Source organism: Mauremys reevesii, linkage group 6 (genome assembly GCF_016161935.1).
Source record: "Mauremys reevesii isolate NIE-2019 linkage group 6, ASM1616193v1, whole genome shotgun sequence".
Lineage (NCBI taxonomy): Eukaryota > Metazoa > Chordata > Testudines > Geoemydidae > Mauremys > Mauremys reevesii.
Genome location: NC_052628.1, coordinates 33,081,243 through 33,103,645, shown reverse-complemented (window position 1 = coordinate 33,103,645; position 22,403 = coordinate 33,081,243). Strand labels below are relative to the sequence as shown.

The window sequence follows — 22,403 nt, the reverse complement described above, 5'->3', positions numbered from 1 at the left end:
CTAATTACCAGAGTGGATCGGCCCGGGTAGCCAGCCTGCCCTATAAAGCTGGCTAAGACAGGAAGCAGGGGGAGACAGGAAAGGGAGGAGTGTGGGCTCTAGTTAGTAGTCTCTCTAAATATCTATAGATAATAGGTGGTGGGAACGGACACAAACAATAAAAGGACACGGGTGCTGCACTTCAGTTGGTCTCTGACTGTGTTTGTGGAGGGGCTGAGAGAAGGCACCACTACAGGTGTCCACAAATCAAGAAGAAGGTTGATAAATTGGAGAGGTTTTAGAGAAGAGCCACGAGAATTATTAAAGGATTAGAAAACCTTCCTTATAGTGATAGACTCCAGGTGCTCTATCTATTTAGTTTAACAAAGAGAAGGTATGAATTGATTACAGTGTAGAAGTACCTTCAATGGAAACAAATTTGCTATTGCGGGTTTTCAGACTAGCAGAGAAAGGGTATAACATGATCCAATGGCTGGAAGTTGAAACAAGACAGTTCAAATTGGAAATAAGGTGTACATTTTTAACAGTGAGTAATTAATTCATTAGAACAATTTACCAACAGTTGTGGTTGATTCTCCATCACTGTCAGGTTTTTAAATCATGATTGGCTGTTTTTACTAAAAGATCTGCTCTAGAAGTTATTTTGGGCAAGTTCTATGGCCTGTGCAATTTGTGTGTGTAGCTTGGCCTATCTCTAATTGCCTGGGTGAGGTCTCTTGGGCAGCTACAGGTGGAAGTGGGAGTCTTTTTTTTTTTTTTTTTTTTTTGTAGCTCTAGGTTATTGGACATCTAGGACCCAACAGGCCCAGAGCTAGTGAACCGATTTATTAATCTGTAGCGAGACACTCTCTGCATAGAAGGGGATTAATAAATAGGCAAATGCTTGTCAGTAAAAGCCAAATAAAATCACTGCATTAATTTTACTGTAACATGAGGAAATAAATGTTTGCCATTACCACGAATGACAGCTTGACACCACGGGCTGTATTTCCATTAAATTTGCTACCAACTTCTCTGGAATGTTTTTCCAGCTACGTTAGCTGACTCATTGCTGGGGGTGATGAGTCTTGCAAAGAAAGCTGAAATAAGATAGAGACATTATCTGAATATACTTCTCTACCACCGAAAAGTATTATATAGGTATTACACAGCCACAGTTGTGTGGTGGTGGTTTTTGCAGGAGGAGAGAGAGTTGTGTGTGGATTTAGTTTAATTAAACTCAAATTGCACTGGTGTAGAAGGTGAGAAACTAGACAGACTGGCCAGTGTGTTCTGTGTATTCCTGGCTAAGAATACTGCTCTAAAATCAGTTTTCCAGCTAGTACCTAGCCTCTGATTTTTGTTCTTGAATGTTTTCATGAATGGAGGTCAGTGGTGCCTGTTCTTGAAAAGAGGACCTCAATACTAGGCAACAAGGGGGAATATGGATAAAGTAGTTTCTTTATCTCAGCCAAAATAACTTTCCTTTCTGGTTGCAACACTCATCATCTCAGAGGCAGTAAATTCTTGCTGGGTGCAGCTGTACACAAGACCAGAACATATACCTTTAGGGTGTACAAGGTGCAAGAATGTGGTTGGTAAGTCCCTAAGGATCCTACTGGGCTAGTGATCTCGAGATTCTGAGATCATCAACACACAAAGCGTCATGTCAGTGCTATCTAACCTTCTCTCTGAATGCAGCAGAGGGAGAGGACTGGGAATGAAGAGGAGTATTTTAGGGACAAGCCAGTTAGTTTTATTTGTTGTAACAATTTCCACTCAAAGCATTTGATGCCTGACCTCTATAATAATGACATACCTCTGATGGTATGGCATTATTTCCACTGACAGATGGAATTCAGAGTAACTTGGTAGTCTGGGCCACTCGGAGTCAACTAATGAGACAAAAAGGTTATGTCTTTGCTCTGATGCATGACTTGTATAGGTAAGGTGGACTGCTATCCACACATCCAGAAGTTAGGACTTGGATCCTGGGAGCTTTTCCCTTGCCAAAATCCTATAGTAATATGTGTGATTAAAATGAGTCCTAAAATAATTGGTTTCTGGCTGTTGGTTGGTTGGTTTCCAGCAATAGATGGTTTCCAGCTAGCTAATTAAATTAAGAATGATGAAGTGCTACTGTTGGCTGCTTCTTGACCGTCTCAGGCCTGGTCTGCACTAGAGCGGGAGATTGATCTAAGTTAAGCAACCTCAGCTACGTGAATAACGTAGCTGAAGTTGACGTACTTAGATCTACTCACTGCGGTGTCTTCACTGCGGTGAGTTGACTGTTGCCGCTCCCCCGTAGACTCTGCCTGTGTCTCTCGTGGCGGTGGAGTACAGGAGTCGATGGGAGAGCGCTCAGGGGTCAACTAGACGTGATAAATCGACCCCCGCTGGATTGATTGCTGCCTGCTGATCCAGCGGGTAGTATAGACATACCTTCAGACACAGAGGCTAGGGTTAAAAATGTCTATGGTGTATCCAGCTGTATCAAGGAGCTCAACTAAAATACAGCCCCCCTGCCCCCTTTCTCTGAGAAACCCCAAACTGAACTTTGTCTGAAAACGTTCTTTGATTTTGAATTGCACCAGCAAACCGTCTCAGAATGTTCAGAGTATTTATGCATATCCAAACAGGTCGAAAAAAGTTCATCTCCAAGCTTGCTGAATAGTCTGGATGTGAACAAAACTCAAGCAAACATACCCCAGGGCTGCTAACCAGCAGTCATGTGAAACTAGACTGGTTTCAAGTGCACTTGAGGTTCAGATCCAATGTTCTATTGAGCAGCCTTGGCATAGATTGATTTACAGCAACGCATAGTGCCGTATGTCATCATAAGTTGTTATAATTCTGTCTGCAAGATGACCAGTGTGCCAAAGATATAGCCAGACTTCCATACGTAGAACTTGCATCTATGATATATACAGCATAGCTTCAACTGATGTCACTATGGTGGGAAGGATACAACACAGGGTAATGAGTGATTTTGAATCTGCCAGTGTGACTTATTGTTAGGATTAAAGTAGTGGGAACTAAGCCTAAAGTGAGACTTTTTTTTTTTCTTCTCTTTCAGTTTAGCATTGGTACTGCTTCACTGCTAATAAGATATTAAGGAAAGACAGTGAAACCAGCATAACACCCTAGAGCAAGGGTCGGCAACCTTTCAGAAGTGATGTGCCGAGTCTTCATTTATTCACTCTAATTTAAGGTTTTGCCTGCCAGTAATACATTTTAACATTTTTAGAAGGTCTCTATCTATAAGTCTATAATATATAATTAAACTATTGTTGTATGTAAAGTAAATAAGGCTTTTTAAATGTTTAAGAAGCTTCATTTAAAACTAAACTATAATGCAGAGCCCCCCGGACTGGTGGCCAGAACCTGGGCAATGCGAGTGTCACTGAAAATCAGCTCGCATACCGCCTTCGGCGCCCATGCCATAGGTTGTCTACCCCTGCCCCAGAGATACAAAAGTGCTCTATTACTTTAGACCAGCTATCTGTTTGCTAGTACTTTGGTACTACCTCTCAAAATGGTGCTTAATGATGTTCTAGCTTAAGGAAATTCGCACGCCTGGCCTAGTAGCAGCATTACCAGAACTACTGTCTACTGGATGGAACGCTTCTGAGAATGATGCTAAAAACAGCAGTGCTGTTTTCGGGGGATAAAGACATTGGTTGGCTGGTGCCCATTATATTCTCCCATTTAAAGGGCAGTCGAAATGGTATCTTGAGGCTTTCCTAATCCTTTATTTTGTAAGCAATCATTTGAATCCCCTCTCTTGTAAACAGCAACAGATGTCTCTTGTCCTCCTAAAGTGAGGGTCAGCAGCCTCCTCAGAGTTCGACTCTTGTTGACTAATCCAGAGAGCATTACCAGAGTCGATCACACAGCAAACAGCTTTTCCTGTCCTCCTCCCCGTGCTGGTACACACACAGTCTCTCCAAAACTGGTTTCCCCCATCAAGGCATTGGGATGTCCATGAACTGCAGTGCTGAGAAGCAGAAAAGTTTATATTGTTCAAATCATGGAATAACAAGACCTCTAAGTACTGGGAGTTAGTGGGAAACTTTCCCTGAGAGCAGGTTTTTGCTCCTTCTGCTGAAGCAGCTGGAACTGGTTGCTGTCTGAGACAAGATACTGAACCAAATGGACTGGCCTGATCTAGAATAGCAATTTCTACATTCCTAACATCTAGAAATAAACTTTGAGTGTCACTTTGGCAGCTATTGTTTATTTCACTGATGCAAATATAAAAACAAATGTTTATTTTCTTTTGTTTTCCTAGAGTTTAGAATTCAATTTCCTCAGCTCACAGGGGTCCTGACGCTTGCTTTCTTCATTCATAACTGTGTTATCACGCTCCTTAAGAATAACAAGAACCAGGAAAATAATGTAAGTAACTTCATGAGAAATCGTTGGTTTAGATATAAAGATGGTAGACCACACTAATGTTCATCCAGAAAAACATCTCTCAAAATAGATCTGGAGGCTGTAACAACTGCAGAACACAGATCTCTCTTGCTTTTTCAGATAAGAGTGAGGGAGTCATTTATACCGGCTTTCCCCTGGCTGCTGGTGGACCAAAAGTGCATATAAATAACTTACACTCCAGTTTCCCATTCCAAGAGCTATTTATCCAAAAATTGTAGTTATCAGAATCCACAGTGTGCCCCCCTTTAGCCCAGTGTTAGTTAACTTCTCAGTTATCGTTTTAGCATTAGTGCTCATTAATACAAAGCTGTTTATTAATGCTAACAGACTCTGAGAGGTTTGTTAATTAAGAAGCTATTCGCAAGCTAATTAACTAATATAGAGATCTGGGGGACACACTGAATTCAGATAACTAGGATTTCTATATCCGTGAAACTGCATCTCAAAATAGCACTTCTGTATATTCATACGCCTGGTTCTCCAAACACTTTGGCTGTCCCCCAGGCCGTTTGGATAAATGGAAGTGTGCTGTAATTCAAATGTAGTCAGGCTTTTCAAACTTATTTGTTGTCAATTTGACAACAAACTTGCCAAATTTCAGCCAAGAAGGTGCAAGTTTGAAGCTGTAAAGGCCCTGAAAAGGACCATTTAAAGTGAAAACACTTGAGCAGCCTTAACTATAATTATTACTGTGCCTAGGGGGCTGAACTATAATATTCAGATCTAGATGCAATTTTTCCAAGAGTTTAGAAGTGTTCAGATTCAGGGTTCCAGTCCAGGCTTATCAAGATATTCAATGAAAATGTAATTACTTACATCACAAAGTAGATAAATGTTCAACTGTGGTTGAAGCTCTCACTTGACAGCTCAAAAGTGAGGCTCAAACTGTCCCTAGATGTATATGATACACCATAAAATCACCCAGTATTTAATGATCCTGTCAGTAACTTCTTAGGCATGTTGTGGTAACTCAAGGATGGATGGGCAACAAGTAAACTCCTTTAGGCAGGGACATGCCACCTTTTCTGTTTGGAAAGCATCTTGCATGTTATGGGCACTACTGAAAATAAATTAACAGGGCTGTCAAGCGATCAAAAAAATGAATCACACTGTTAAACAATAATAGAATACCATTTATTTAAATATTTTGGATGTTTTCTACATTTTCAAATATATCGATTTCAATTACAAAGTGTACAGTGCTCACTTTATATTTTTGATTACAAGTATTTGCACTGTATTAAAAATAAAAGAAATAGTATTTTTCAATTCATCTAATACAAGTACTGTAGGGCAATCTCTTTGTCATGAAAGTTGAACTTACAAATGTAGAATAATGTACAAAAAAGAACTACATTCAAAAATAAAATATAAAACTTTAGTGCCTACAAAGTCCATTCAGTCCTAGTTCTTGTTCAGCCAATTGCACAGACAAGTTTGTTTACATTTGCAGGAGATAATGCTACCTGCTTCTTGTTTACAATGTCACCTGAAAGCAAGAATCTCTCCCTAGGTTAAAAATTTCCTTGCTTGTATAAGCTCAGATAATATCCTTAACATGTCAAGGCTGTATTCTTAATTTCCTTTCTGATATAATACTTGATAGTTCTACAGCACCTTCTCATCCAAAGATCTCAAAGCACTTTTGAGACCTTAATTAAACCCAAACGCTTCTGTGTAGCTGATGCATCATTTAATCCTGTAAGTGGTCAACAAGCAGAAAGTATGCATCTGTTAACAAGTGCTAGCCTGTATTAGATGCTCCTGGGTGTGATAGTAACTTACTCTTACAGATTTGCACTGAAGAGATTTTTCCAAGTTGTCATAGAATTTCCACTCTAACCTGTTTTGGGACCAAAATTTCATGGGTTTATGTGGAAAGTTCTTTTTTAACTCAGCCAAAAAACAGTTTTTGTTCTTCAGTCAGTCCTCTTTTGATGAGGAGTCTGTGAAAAGGCACAGAAGAACACAAAACTGAGAGTATATTACAGCCTCATAAAATCAGAGAAATGTGGAGTTGGACTAACCTCAAGAGGTTGTCCAATCCATTTCCTCCTTGCTATATGAGGACCAAGTAAACTTAGACCCTTCTAACAGGTGTTCGGCTAACCTGTTCTTAAAGACCTGCCATAATAGAGGTTCCATAACCTACCTTAGTAACATGTCCCATTACTTTTCTAAACTTAGTTAGAAAGTTTTTTTTCCCTAATAACTAGCGTAAATCTCCCTTGCTGCAGAATAAGTCCCATTACTACTTGTCCCACCCCTCCGTGCACATGGAGAACAATTGGTCACCACCTTTTTTTTTTTTTTTTTTTTATTTTATAACAGCCCTTAACAATTTGAAGACTCTTAGCAGGTCCCCATAGTCTTCTTTTCTCAAGATGAAATATGCCTGGTGTTCCAAACCTTTTATCATTTTGTTGTTCTCCTTTTAACTCTCTCCAGTTTGTCCACATCTTCCCTAAAGCATAGTGCCCAGAACTGAAGCTTCACCAGTGCCAAATTGAGTAGTGGGACAATTATCTCCTGTGTCTTAAATACTACACTCCTGTTAAGACACCCCAGAATTATATTAGCCTGTTTTTGCAACTGCATCACATTATTGGCTCATGTTCAATTTATGATCCACTATAACCCTCAGATCTTTTTTTCAGGAGTACTGCTGCCCAGTCAGTTATTCCCCATTTTGTATTTGTAGGGTTTTTGTTTTGGTTTGGTTTTTTTCCTTTCTAAATGTAGTGGTTTGCACTTATCTTTATTGAATTTCTTGTTGTTCATTGCAGACCAATTCTCCAATTTATGAAGGTCATTTTGAATTCTAATTTTGTTCTCTAAAACATTTGCCATCCCTCTCAGCTTGGTGTCACCCGCAAATTTTATAGGGATACCCTCTACTCCATTGTCCAAGTCATTTAATGAAAACATTGCATAATACCAGACCCAGGAAAGACTCCGGCAGGACCACTATTTACACCCTCCCGGTTGGGCAGTGAACCATTGATAACTACTCTTTAAGTGTGTGGTTGTGGTTTTTGGTTTTGGTTTTTCCCCAACCAGTTTTGCACCCATCTTATAGTAACCTCATCTAAACCACATTTGCCTAGATGAGAATGTTTGCTTCTGGTTAGACATTATTATTTATTATTTATTACTATTCATACATAAATGAGAATCTGGAAGGTTCCTTTTAAAATGGGAAAGCAGAGATACGTTTGTATTTTGAGTCAGATTCTGTTTATATGCAGATCACTTGAACAATCTGAAGTTGCGTTGATCAAAAGCTATTTCCTCTAATACAGCAGTACTAAATACCTGCACTTATGTAGTGCCTTCAGTCTGAGAACTGATGAGTGCTTTACAAATGCTAATTAAGTCTCACTGTACCCCTGAAAAGTGTAGAGCTATTGGCTGAGATCCTCAAAGGTATTTAGGCACCTAATTCCCATTGGTTTTTTTTGATGCAAGTTAAGGAGTCTAAAGGTCTTTGAGGATCTGGGCCTATTATCTCCATTTGTCCCTTGCCAGCCCTAACCCCTTCCCTGTGGTTCCCCCTAAAACCTATAAACCGAACCACATTTCAAAACCCCTTTCTGTAAACCACCCTACCATTAACTAGGAGACAATGCAGGCAGAAGCCCAGCAGCAGAGTGGGGGCAATTCAGTTTATTGCGCTGAGTGTTGCATGTATGATTACCTGCCCTGTGGGCGGGTGGTGTATGTGTGCAGTCGGTGCAAGGAGCTCCTGGCCCCCAGAGACTATGTACGGACTTTGGAGGCCAGGGTGGCAGAACTGGAGGAGCTAAGAGAGGCAGAGAGGTATGTTGATGAGGCTTTCCGGGACACTGTAGAATTGTCCCACCTCCAGTCAGACAGCCCCTGCGCTGTTGAGGAGGATGAAAGGCCCAGGGAAGCAGAGCAGTCAATGGGAGCAGAGGGAAACCTTCCTGTAGTTGGGACCCTCCTTCCAGATGGTGCTGGGGTTGCCTCTCGCACTGAGGTTGCCTCTCCGGGGGAGGGAACTCCGGTTTCAAGGAAAAGGCAGGTGTTAGTAATGGGAGATTCGATTATTAGAAACATAGATAGCTGGGTTTGTGATGACCAGGAGAACCGTATGGTGACTTGCCTGCCTGGTGCGAAGGTTGCGGATCTCTCGAGGCATCTAGACAGACTTATGTGTGGTGCTGGGGAGCAGCCGGTGGTCGTGGTACATGTAGGTACCAATGACATAGGGAAGGGTAGGAGAGATGTCCTGGAAGCCAAATTTAGGCTGCTAGGGTAGAGACTGAAATCCAGGACCTCTATGGTGGCATTCTCAGAAATGCTCCCAGTTCCACGTGCAGGGCCAGGTAGGCAGGCGGAGCTTCAGAGTCTCAATGCGTGGATGAGACGATGGTGTAGAGAGGAGGGGTTCACGTTCATTGGGAACTGGGGAAACTTCTGGGATGGGAGGAGCCTATACAGGAGAGATGGGCTCCACCTAAACCAAAGTGGAACCAGACTGCTGGCAATATACATTAAAAAGGTTGTAGAGCAGTTTTTAAACTAGGAGATGGGGGAAAGCCGACCGCTGCAGAGGAGCGTGTGGATCGGACACAGACTTTTCTTAGGGGAGAGTCTGATGATAGAGAATCTCCAGGTTATAGTCAGGAGCAGAGGACTGAAGAGTATAATGTAAGGGCCGGATCAGATGATAAACAGTCACATAAAAAAGAATCTGGCACATCAGAAAAAGGCAGGCTAATAAACAGGGACAAGTTTTTAAAGTGCTTGTACACAAATGCCAGAAGTCTAAATAATAAGATGGGTGAACTAGAGTGCCTTGTGATAAAGGAGGATATTGATATAATAGGCATCACAGAAACCTGGTGGACTGAGAGCAATCAATGGGACACAATCATTCCGGGGTACAAAATATATCGGAAGGACAGAACAGGTCGTGCAGGGGGAGGAGTGGCACTATATGTGAAAGAAAGTGTAGATTGAAATGAAGTAAAAATCTTAAGCGAATCCTCATGTTCCATAGACTCTCTATGGATAGAAATTTCATGCTCTAGTAAAAATATAACATTAGGGATCTATTATCGACCACTTGACCAGGACAGTAATAGTGATGATAAAATGCTAAGGGAAATTAGAGAGGCTATCAAAATTAAGAACCCAATAATAGTGGGGGATTTCAATTATCCCCATATTGACTGGGAACATTTCACTTCAGGACGAAATTCGAGAAATTTTATCTCTGCTACTTTAAATGACTGCTTCATGGAGCAGCTGGTACGGGAACCCACAAGGGGAGAGGCAACTCTAGATTTAATCCTGAGTGGAGCGCAGGAGCTGGTCCAAGAGGTAACTCTAGCAGGACCGCTTGGAAATAGTGACCATAATACAATAACATTCAACATCCCTGTGGTGGGAAGAACACCTCAACTGCCCAACACTCTGGCATTTAATTTCAAAAGGGGGAACTATACAAAAATGAGGGGGTTAGTTAGACAAAAGTTAAAAGGTACAGTGACTAAAGTGAAATCCCTGCAAGTCGCATGGGCTCTTTTTAAAGACACCATAATAGAGGCCCAACTTCAATGTATACCACAAATTAAGAAACACAGTAAAAGAACTAAAAAAGAGCCACCGTGGCTTAACAACCATGTAAAAGAAGCAGTGAGAGATAAAAAGACTTTCTTTAAAAGGTGGAAGTCAAATCCTAGTGAGGCAGATAGAAAGGAACACAAACACTGCCAACTTAAGTGCAAGAATGTAATAAGAAAAGCCAAAGAGGAGTTTGAAGAACAACTAGCCAAAAACTCAAAAGGTAATAACAAAAGGTTTTTTAAGTACATCAGAAGCAGGAAGCCAGCTAAACAACCAGTGGGGCCCCTTGACGATCAAATTACAAAAGGAGCACTTAAAGACGATAAAGTCATTGCGGAGAAACTAAATGGATTCTTTGCTTCAGTCTTCACGGCTGAGGATGTTAGGGAGATTCCCAAACCTGAGCTGGCTTTTGTAGTTGACAAATCTGAGGAACTGTCACAGATTGAAGTGTCACTAGAGGAGGTTTTGGAATTAATTGATAAACTCAACATTAACAAGTCACCGGGACCAGATGGCATTCACCCAAGAGTTCTGAAAGAACTCAAATGTGAAGTTGCGGAACTATTAACTAAGTTAATAGTCCTGTCCTTTAAATCTGCTTCGGTACCCATTGACTGGAAGTTAGCTAACGTAACTCCAATATTTAAAAAGGGCTCTAGGGGTGATCCCAGCAATTACAAACCAGTAAGTCTAACGTCGGTACCGGGCAAATTAGTTGAAACAATAGTTAAGAATAAAATTGTCAGACACATAGAAAAACATAAACTGTTGAGCAATAGTCAACATGGTTTCTGTAAAGGGAAATCGTGTCTTACTAATCTATTAGAGTTCTTTGAAGGGGTCAACAAACATGTGGACAAGGGGGATCCGGTGGACATAGTGTACTTAGATTTCCAGAAAGCCTTTGACAAGGTCCCTCACCAAAGGCTCTTAAGTAAATTAAGCTGTCATGGGATAAAAGGGAAGGTCCTTTCATGGATTGAGAACTGGTTAAAGGACAGGGAACAAAGGGTAGGAATTAATGGTAAATTCTCAGAATGGAGAGGGGTAACTAGTGGTGTTCCCCAAGGGTCAGTCCTAGGACCAATCCTATTCAATTTATTCATAAATGATCTGGAGAAAGGGGTAAACAGTGAGGTGGCAAAGTTTGCAGATGATACTAAACTGCTCAAGATAGTTAAGACCAAAGCAGATTGTGAAGAACTTCAAAAAGATCTCACAAAACTAAGTGATTGGGCAACAAAATGGCAAATGAAATTTAATGTGGATAAATGTAAAGTAATGCACATTGGGAAAAAATAACCCCAACTATACATACAACATGATGGGGGCTAATTTAGCTACAACGAGTCAGGAAAAAGATCTTGGAGTCATCGTGGATAGTTCTCTGAAGATGTCCACGCAGCGTGCAGAGGTGGTCAAAAAAGCAAACAGGATGTTAGGAATCATTAAAAAGGGGATAGAGAATAAGACTGAGAATATATTATTGCCCTTATATAAATCCATGGTACGCCCACATCTCGAATACTGTGTACAGATGTGGTCTCCTCACCTCAAAAAAGATAGTCTAGCACTAGAAAAGGTTCAGAAAAGGGCAACTAAAATGATTAGGGGTTTGGAGAGGGTCCCATACAAGGAAAGATTAGAGGCTAGGACTCTTCAGCTTGGAAAAGAGAAGACTAAGGGGGGGATATGATAGAGGTATATAAAATCATGAGTGATGTTGAGAAAGTGGATAAGGAAAAGTTATTTACTTATTCCCATAATACAAGAACTAGGGGTCACCAAATGAAATTAATAGGCAGCAGGTTTAAAACAAATAAAAGGAAGTTCTTCTTCACGCAGCGCACAGTCAACTTGTGGAACTCCTTACCTGAGGAGGTTGTGAAGGCTAGGACTATAACAATGTTTAAAAGGGGACTGGATAAATTCATGGTGGCTAAGTCCATAAATGGCTATTAGCCAGGATGGGTAAGAATGGTGTCCCTAGCCTCTGTTCGTCAGAGGGTGGAGATGGATGGCAGGAGAGAGATCACTTGATCATTGCCTGTTAGGTTCACTCCCTCAGGGGCACCTGGCATTGGCCACTGTCGGTAGACAGATACTGGGCTAGATGGACCTTTGGTCTGACCCGGTACGGCCTTTCTTATGTTCTTATGTTAAAACTGAGGCACAGAAATTAAGTGTTTGGTTGGTTTTTGGTCTGGTGTTACACAAGAAAGTTGTGCAAAACCAGGCATAGAACCAATGTTACCAGGCTCCCAGTCCTGTGCCTTAGACCACAAGTCATCTTAAGGTAATCAGCACTAAAATGATTGATTTACATTTGTGATTTTATGTAAGTAATTGATGCAATTAATTTAAATTTGTGAATAGTTTCTTGTACTTTCAAATCTCTCCATAATCTAACCCCACCCCACCTATCCAACCAGTAACCCAGTAAGGATAGGCAGGTGGCAAACTGTAACCACTATTATTGACCAGCTATGAATAGTGCTCATCCTGTTATATTTATTCATGACCACATCTTCTCCGGCCAGCTTGTTTTTCTCATGCATCTGCCATGTCTTGTCTTTTAGACTGTAAACTCATTGAGGCAAGGACTGTCACTTAATATAGATACAGTGCTTAGTACAATGGGGCCCAACCTATATGAGGCTTTTTAGGCAGTACTGCAACAGAAATATTTTTAAATAATGCAACTGCATGCCCATGTTTCTAGATTTAATCACCTTTGTGTCTCATTACTCATAATCCCTTCTGAATTTTATCTGGAATGATGTCTTCTAAAAGCTGTTCATACTCAGTTTTTGGAGACTGTTCTGAGGCTGGCTTAACAATAATAAACAAAAATTTTAATTGTTTGCAAATAATGACCATATGTTGTTCAAATACAATCTGAGTCAGGAAAAACAAGCTGGGACAATTGCAACAAGGGAACTATGTATGTGCAGCCTGTACCACCAAATGAACTCCTTTTTTGGCTTGCAGAAAGTATTTAGAGCTAAGGGTTGCTTTCTTGATTTCTCTATTTTTATTGATTGATTTTTTTTGTATTGCAGTAACACCTGTAGGCCAGGGTCCATTGTGGTAGGCACTGTAGAAACATATAACAAAGAGAGTGTTCCTGCCCCAATCTCAGTATAAATAAGAGACAACAGGTGGTACAGTATACAGCTAGAGGGAGCATAAAGGGAACAATGAGAGAGATGATATTGGCTGATATAAGCAGTGGTCCCAACAACTGTCTAACCATTATTGAGTCTAGCTTTAATAGCCATCTGTATCGAGGACAGTCATGTTAGTCATTCCCCTTCAGGACATTTTCCCTCAAAACTACGAACAGTAGTCACAAGAAAGAGTCTGTTAAATATAACATTTACTGACTGCAGGCAAAATATAAATAACAGAGAGGGAGAACTCAGGAGAGGAACTATATACATAGTTTGCAGAAAAACTACGTTACTTGTATACAGGAAAACCACTTCAAATAATTATTTTTAAACTAGAGTGAGCACAGGTACTTATGTTCTATAGAAGATCTAGAATAAAATGTTAAAAATCACCTAAGCTTCATTTTCAAATATAACTTAGGAGCCTCAGTCCCACTGACTTTTAGTGCCAAAGTCACTTTTGAAAATGAGACTGAGGCTCTTCAATCACTTAGGAGCTTCTGAAAATGTTATCCCTGATCTCATACAGCTTCTCTGATCATTCAAGAAACATCTCCTGGTTGTCAGCTCAAGTAATTTTGAGAAAATTCCAGTGGTCAACCCTTTCTTCTACCATGTAGTATCAGGAAGGAGGTTCCAGCTTTAAGACTCCACCCATATTTAAAGGCTGTCTGGCTGTCCTACTGTTTCAAGAAACACCCTTTCCAGAACACAGCCTGTCAGTTACACCTTCTCCCAATGGGTGTCTCGCCCTCAAAGGACGCTGGAGAGAGGTGCATAGAATGAGTATGTTACCTAGACCTTAGAACAGAGGTCTTCAATCTGTCGTGTGTGCCCCCTTAGAGGGGCACGGGCAGTAGCATAGCTGGAGGGGAGCAGGGAGCGCGGCCGCTCCCCCTGAGGACATTTCCCAGACTCTGCACCTTTCTGCAGCCAGCACTGGGCTCTCAACTTGGAGTCTGGAGCTGGGTTTTGCATGCAGCCACCGGCTGGTTCTAGGCTCCACACTGCCCGGCTCTAGGCTCCACACCACCCTGCCCCCATCCCCAGCCTGACTCACTCCGGGGCTGCAGGCGGCAGCAGCTGGTTGCCTGGCTCCCCGGTGAGGAGGAGGAGGCTCCTGCCTGCCTGCAACTGCCCAGCTCACTAAGCCGAGCCCCAGCAGGGGTGGGCCCTGCCAGGAGGGGAAGGGGCGGCAGTGCAGCCCCCCAGTGTGGCGGCGGTGCAAGGGGCTGAGGAGCAGCAGGCTCATGGAGGCAGCTCAGTGCCGCTACAGGGTCACCCCCTGCCTGCCTGCCCTGCAGCCTCTGCGCCGCCTGCTCCCTCACTCACCCTGCTCTGCCTGGCGGGGGCTTAGGACGCTCAGCCGCGACCGGGGCGGCTCGGGTCCCTGCAGCCTCCACACACGCCGCACTAGCTCTTGCTTTTCCCCACAGCTTGTATCTTGGCTTCCTGAGCCATTTCAGTCTTATATTTACATAGCTGACCCGGACGATGTAAGTCAGCTGTAGCTTTTATCACATAAACAAACATAACATGCAGATCACACAGAACATCAGTTACACGATTTCTCCCCTCATTATTAAGCAGGTCATATTTTGTCATTTGTCTGCTGCAGGATACTTAAAATAAAATGCTTTCAATGCGATTCACATATTAAACCATTTCTGCTTTGCCAAAGCAGAGTCTTTTTGTTATTAATGTATTATTATTATTAATTATTATTGTGAATCACTTCAGAACAGGAGAAAATACAAATAGGGGAAGCTTTCAACATGGCACAGAAAAAAAATAGACTTAACACTCTCCACACAGTAATAGGGGACTTGCAGGTTTAAGGCACAGGGATGCCAGTTTTGGTTGCATATATTCCTGCAGGTTTTATCACATGACATAATCTTTAATTAAAGATTAATATTTAATTCCTGGAGATTCCAGGAAAATCCTTGAGGGTTGGCAACCCTAAAGCTACTGGGCATAAATCTGCCTAATTTTTCAAAGGCTTTTAGGTGATTGATTACCTTTCAGTGTCAGAGACATGATTGATTAACTTCTGGTCCCAGGTTTTTTAATTCTCCTTGTTAATTATGCCTGGTGGGAGAAGGGAATTGATGCCAATTTTTTGCCCCTAACTCACATCCTCACATGACCAATCCTGGACATGGAAAACAACTCTACTATACAGACTGTCCAAATTAATGCTGATCAACAAGGTGACCAACATCTGCGTGTGGGACAGAGAGAGAAAGCGAAAGCAAGAATGAGAGAAATCTGTGTTGCTACCCCAAGTTCTCTGAAGAAATGGACTCATGTATAAATCATCATCTCATATCGTTAGAATCTGCTGTGAAGGGTCTATCTTGTAACTCCTTGACTGTACTGCTGATACAAAATCAGTGACATGCAGGGCCATAACTGCTAAGTGCAGCAGCATAAAAGATGTGCTGCCACGTATACCTAGGACATTCATTTATCAGCAGTCGAGTAGTAAAATTATACTACGGTTTCCTAAAAAGAGACTTCCTTTAAATTGCACTCCTAAGCAGGCAATGAGAGACTGTTTGCAGGGACTGAAAGTGCAGGGATTTTGTACTAGGCAAAGTGAGACTCAGAAAGAACCAGAGCATCTCACTATTATCTCTGCTCAAGGCAAATTGTTTAGTGGAATTTCTAGGGTGGGCAAACAGTGCGGGGGGGGGGGGGGGAAGGGATTGGAAGACAATATTTTCAAATGGGAAGTGGCCTGCCTACAACAATACTACCTTTGGCTGGCATCCTGTCAGCTCTCACAACCTTAGCGTGGTTTGGCCAGGTTCAGGACTTACAGGGGAGACCTCCAAAACATGCCTAGCTTACAGTAGGTGCTGCTAAGTATGGTGTTGGTTATTCCGCAGATAAGTACTCTTCCATCTGAATAGGTATTGACCCAATATCCTGCGCCGCAGCCTCCTTCCTGCCCCTGCCCAAGCACGTTACCCCGGCCTGTCCCCACTGGAAATAGCTCCCGCGGCGCTCGGTTCTGATCCGCGGGGGGCTGACGGGGCCATGCAAAGGGTCAGCGGGGAGGGGAGCTGAGCTGACTCCGTCCCCAGGCCACCTGGCCTGTATTAAGGGGCTCCCTTTGGGGCCCAAAGTCCTGCACCAAGGTGGTGCGTTAGGACCCTGCTGCCCATCAAGCGTTTGACCAGCTCCTGCGCTTGGGGGGAGCCTGTCTCTCTCTGTGCTGATCAATGTGGGGTTTGCCCTTGACTTCAATAGGGGAAGGGGCAGGATTTCACCTTTCCTGGTTTCCGAGCAGTGCCTGTGACTTACCACACAATGTCTTATGGTGCCAGGTCTCCCAACAATAACCTTTTGTCCTTGATTTTTTTCATAGGGATATATCCTGGATGGCCTTGAAAAGCAGGTGATTCCCTTACTAGTGCTAATGCCAAGCACTCAAAAAATCATGAGGCAAGCCCCCAAATATCCCGAGATTGTCTTAAAAATCATGAGATTTTAAAATATAGTACAGTTGGGGTTCTTTTTATTTGCCTTCTGGTTTTTGAGCTTTTAGGGTTCCTGTTTTCCAGCTTTGCCCTTCTCCCATGAGGGCCCGTATCTTGTATTTCTTATTGTTAATGATAGCTGAGATTCTCACATACTCACAGGTCTCTATGAGCTGAGGCTCTAAAAAGAATAATGTCGCTAGATCAGTGCTTAATTCGTAATGAAAGGTGCCAGGGCTCAAGCTATTTTTTTACTTTCATAACTGTCTCAGCAAGCCCAAAGGTACCCAGGCTATGAATTGCCAAGCCTACAGGTGCTGGGAGTCAGCCTTGGCAAACCTTTGCACAATTAAGCAGTTTGTGTACAGCTTAAATTGGTTAAAAACCCAAACTTTCAGTACTCAGTGTTTCAAAAATGTTAGACTGCCAACCTGTGTCGTAGAGATGTCTTTCATTTAAAAAACAAAACAAAAAAAAAACAACCATGAATAAAGCTACTTTAAGGGAAATTACTGCTTTGTCCAGCCCCGAAGAGCTATGAGATCTTGTATTTGTCGTGCCTTTTTGGTGACTTTAGTATTACGATCTATTACAAATGAAGTGCATTTCATTGATTGATTTTAAAATGAAATTAGTAACTAGAAAAAATGGCCAGTATTTTTTTTTAAAACCTGTGACAATATAAACTACTGTAATCTGTCATTTACTTTGTAGAATCTAAAGTATATCTAAGTATAATCTAAAGTTCTCCTGCAAAATGCCGGCTGTGCAAACCCTTCCGTGGTTGGATCATTCTTGTGTTTTTATTTTAAGTACAAAATAAATATGTATAACGAATTTAAAAGTATGTAATTAGTAATTTGATATGTCGGGTGGCGCCTTTTTTTGTGTGTTCGCTCCCCCTGATGTTAGAACCTGGCTACGCCACTGGGCATGGAGTAACGTTCAGGGGGGCGCAGCTGGGGCCCAGACCAGCCCCCAGATGGGGCGAAGAGGAAACTCAGCTCTTGGCTCCAGCCCCAGCTGCTGGCCCCGCCCCCATCTCTGGGGGAGGGAAGCAAGGACGGGGTGTCCAGGGGAGATGTGAGGTAAAAAGTTTGGGGACCACTGCCTTAGAAGATGTTGTGAAGACATATTTCCATATTCCATAGCACCGAGCAGCAACTCTTACATTACAGTTGAGTTTTGTTTAAAGTGGCTGGAGACTACTGCACTCCTAAAGTGTAGCTGCACTTTGAAAAGTGACTATATAAAAATGTTTCCATCACAAGCATTTTATTCATTGTATGTATTTTAGCTAAAGATGACTCTGAATAATCTATCTCCTTAGAAATAAACTTATTTGGCTGATGCACCAACAGAATTGTTAAACTCTAATATTTATATATCACAAAGGTTTTACTAAGCCAAAAGAACCCAACTTGCCTTTCAGGTTTCAGGGCTGGATATTGCAAAAAACATCTTTTTACTGGCAAACAGTGCAAAATTGCTCTGGAGATCATTGGTACATATAAAATATGGAACTCCATAATGCCATTTTTACACAGTCACTTTTCAGACTAGAACCACACTTTAATCAAAATATCCTTTTTGTTGTCTACTTCTCCATTTTCCAGATCAAATTTATAGTAAATCTCCTGAGTCTAGGTCCTTTATATGGTCGTGTAGCATTAAACATTGCAGCTTTTTTTTATCAGAATCTTCCTCTGCTGTAGTCCATAGGTATTTTGAATGGTTGTATCCACCTTCTCCAGGTATCGGGTACATTCTGGCTAAAACTTAACTGCTAATGTGGGGGATGCACATCTTCCATTGTCCTGCTAAATCCTTCAGTTCATTTCCAAGACACCACCATCACCATGTTTGAGAGAGAAGGTGGCTGAACCAACTTCGCTTGGTGAGAGAGACAAGTTTTCGAGCTTTCACAGAGCTCTTTTTCAGATCACCACCACCACCACCACCACCGTGTAATATTTATACCATCCACTCAGACAAATTGGTCAGGCAGTATGCTTTGTCCTACCGTCTCCTTGTTTGCTTCCTGGCTAAGTAGGAGTGTAGCAATGCATGTACACCAACATTTTCCAACAGTAGGGCATAAGTTACACACTCAAAATATACATGAACAATGCATTGTATTGTCTGTATATATCTTAGCACTGTTATTAGTAGTAGTATTATGTTATGTATTATTATTGTATACATGTGTGTTGTTTTTGCACATTCTGTGATGTCTTTTTTGCAATTTTATTTGCATCACATTTAGTAAAATTTCTCTTTTTTTAATAACACAGCAAACACACAAATGTCTGTTGAGTCTCTAAATTGTCATTTTAGACAGTACTTATCAGATTTTGTTGGGCTTGGTTATGTTTTTACACTTGATAGAGCCTAATGTTTTAATTAAAAGGTAATCTAACACATTATGTAGCCATTACATTAACTCATTATGCACTGGTAGGAGCTGGGTAAATGCATCCAAAAAAAGTGGAAAAAAAAAAAAAGAAAAAAGAAAAAAAGAGAGAAAAACATATGAAACTAAAAAGGTACTACTGATGGGTACCACTGCTCAGTTGTTAGTGGGTGCTCAGTTATTAGTGTGTGTGGATAAAGTAAAAAGAAAAAGAAAAAAATTAAACTATGAAAAGAAAAGAAAACTTTGAAAAGATATAATAATAGAAAGACTACTAATGATAATGAGGCTACTATAAGTCCAAGTAAAGCTATAAGTAAAAAATAAAAATGTAAAAAATCAAAAGTGATGTCAGTATCTTTAAGTTGAATCATTTAAAATGATTGTGAAGTGGTAATAAAGTGGTAAGAAGTGAGAGTGAAGAAAAGAAAAAAAAACAAATATAATACACAAATAAAAATAATAAAAAAAAAAAAAACATAACCAAAAAAAGTAAAAAAAAGTAAGAAATTAAAAAAAATTAAAAGCATAATGTTAATTAATGTTAATGTAATTAATTAATAAGTAAGTTTCAAATTCAAAAAAAAATTTTTAATCAAATTTTTTTAAATTATTAATTAATATAATAAGTATTAAGTACAAATTTTAACATAATAATACATATTATATATATATTTATATTTTTAGTTTTTTCAAGGTTTTTTTTTTTGTTGTGTTTTCTAAAGTTCTATTTTTGTATTTAGGTATTTAATTTTAATTAATTTGCTGTGTGGGTAATTAATTCCAGTAATTTAATTGGAAGCTATTGGGTCCTCAGCACAATTTCAATCATCATTCAATAATTATTAGCTACCGATTTAGACACCCACTTTGAAAAACTTTAACCACTTTGAAACTTAATTAATCTTATACATAATAATATGTACAATATACAGAACACTATAGTGAAGGCAAATAATTATAGTGAAAAGATTTAATATAAAAATAAAAAATAATATTATATAAGCATATATAATGCCTGGGGAGTATGGGGAAATGGAAAATATATGGTTTATTCTGGATCTATTTATCTATCTCTAAAAAATAAAAAACCAGCTCTCTCAAAAAAAACCATTGTTCCACATTGTTGTGTGTGTGTGTGTGTTATGTGTGTGTGTTTTACAATATAAATATTAGATTATGTTATTTTATTTTCTTTATTTACATACACACATAAGATGTGTATGAATGAAGATGTGTGTTTTTTTTTTTCATTGTAGACAAAGCACATTGTTAAAAAAGATCATTTTCGTTATAGCTTGAATCTGGCCTGCTGATATTGCTAGCTGCTGTGCCAGTTGCCAGTTTTGACAGACTTGACATGGTATCACATGACTCTTCAATTATGCTATCACTTCTCTGCTAGTTGAATGTGTCCTGTCCTGAGGTGAGTGTGTATGTGGGTGTAGAGAAAGAGGAAGAGGCTCTATTTAGTCTTTATATTCTTTGCATGATTGTGGCGGTTAGCAGTAACACCCTACATCTGTTGAGGAAGCTGTTTCTGGGATCCTTTTGTTGTCTGGATCTAAATATATCTGTAATACCTGCCTAGTGACTGCTTTTGTGAACTTTCTTCCTGCTTAAAGGACCAAATTTGCCTTCATTCAGGCAAATTGCCCATTTAACCCCATAAGAATTTAACAGATGTGACAAAGTTCCTCCTCTACCTTGGTGGGTCCTGCGCTTATTGGTGGATTTGCTCACCTCACAGATTCACCCTGTGGGTCGGGAAACAGCCCAGAGACCTTTCCCCTCTGGTAGAAGCCACAGTCCAGGCCAATTCCTCCTGTGTTTGAGTTGGGAGGTTTGGGGGGAACCTGGGCCCGCCCTCTACTCCGGGTTCCAGCCCAAGGCCCTGTGGATTGCAGCTGTCTAGAGTGCCTCCTGATACAGTTGCGCGACAGTTACAACTCCCTGGGCACTTCCCTATGGCCTCCTCCCAACACCTTCTTTGTCCTCACCACCGGACCTTCCTCCTGATGTCTGATAACGCTTGTACTTCTCAGTCCTCCAGCAGCATGCCTACTCACTCTCTGCTTCTTGCACCTCTTGCTCCCAGTTCCATGCATGCACTTCCTCTCCTCTGGCTCCCTTCTACTATTCTGCTGTTCCCAACTGGCTTGGGTCTATCACACAGAGTAAGGACAGCAAGATTTGGCTCATATTGAATGTACTAGACTTCATATTTTTGCAGAAGAGGGGAGCATACTTCAAAAATCTGTGCATGGGGTCCAAATCCCAATGATGTCAATGGGATTCTTTCCATTGACTTCAATAGGATCAGACTCCAAAGCTAACTTTGTCATTGTCTAAGCTAAGATTATCAGTGTCTTGTTCAGAATCTTGCAATGAACTATTTTCATGTATAACTATTTGCATTAATGCTCCACATTTTATCAAATAACTTGCTTTACAAAGAAACTAACCTAGCATGGTATATTTAGTATATTGTCAACCAGTAAGTTAGTTCATCAGATTTGTACTTTGCTATGTATGTTAATGCCAAAATAAAAAGAGAATTTTATTTTTGCAGGTGAGAGACCTTTCCATTGCTTATTTCCTGGTAGGATTAACATATCTCTATGTTGGACTGTTAATTTTTGCTGCATTTCCCTCTCCACCGTTGTCCAAAGAGTGCATTGAACAGGTAGAGAAAGACGCTTTACTGCACTGTTTCCATCCCTGCCCTTCTAATTATTGTGTGTAAAAAAATCCATACTTGTTCCTCATCCGCTAACTTCTGTCTATCTCTGTGACTGGCTCTTTGGGGCAGGGACTGTCTGTTCTTCAATGTGTGGAAAGTGACTAGCATGTTGTGGGCACTTTGAAAAAAACATACTGATGATAGCGTTGACTCACTAATCTACCGGCCACTACTTGATAAACATGGTAAAACAGATATCTAACCGTTTTGACTAGGAAAACCAAAGTGTCCTAAAAAAACCAATGAAATCAAACTTGTGAGCTGGCTGGGTTTTATTCATTTTGTGTGGGAGAGGCGCTACACTGGCTAATTTTGTCTGAGGGCATATTGACTATGAGCTGAACAGGCTTCCTTAGGCTCTGATCCTGCAAAGATTTATGTATGAATGTAAGTTTATGTGCAGTGACTAATTCCACTGGAGTCATTGGGGTTACTCACAGCTGCTAAAATAAAATACCCGCCTTAATCCATACATGATTGGTGGTTTAGACGGTAAACTATCTGGGGGCAGGAACCATCTTTTTGTTATGTATGTACAGTGCCTAGTACTGTGAGGGGTCCTGATTGGGGCC

At 40.8% G+C, this 22,403-nt stretch overlaps 1 protein-coding gene across 5 annotated transcripts in view; it reads left to right on the top strand.

The window, feature by feature from the left end:
- Positions 1-22,403, top strand: part of SLC38A9 (solute carrier family 38 member 9) — a 78,102-nt gene that overhangs the window by 39,644 nt on the left and 16,055 nt on the right. For 4 of the 5 annotated variants that reach the window (XM_039544324.1, XM_039544328.1, XM_039544326.1 and 1 more), the window contains 2 exons: positions 4,271-4,377; positions 21,661-21,774. In XM_039544324.1, the coding sequence (XP_039400258.1) occupies positions 4,271-4,377; positions 21,661-21,774 (221 nt within the window). The remainder of the gene's footprint in view (positions 1-4,270; positions 4,378-21,660; positions 21,775-22,403) is intronic. The other variant, XM_039544325.1, reaches the window with a different exon arrangement.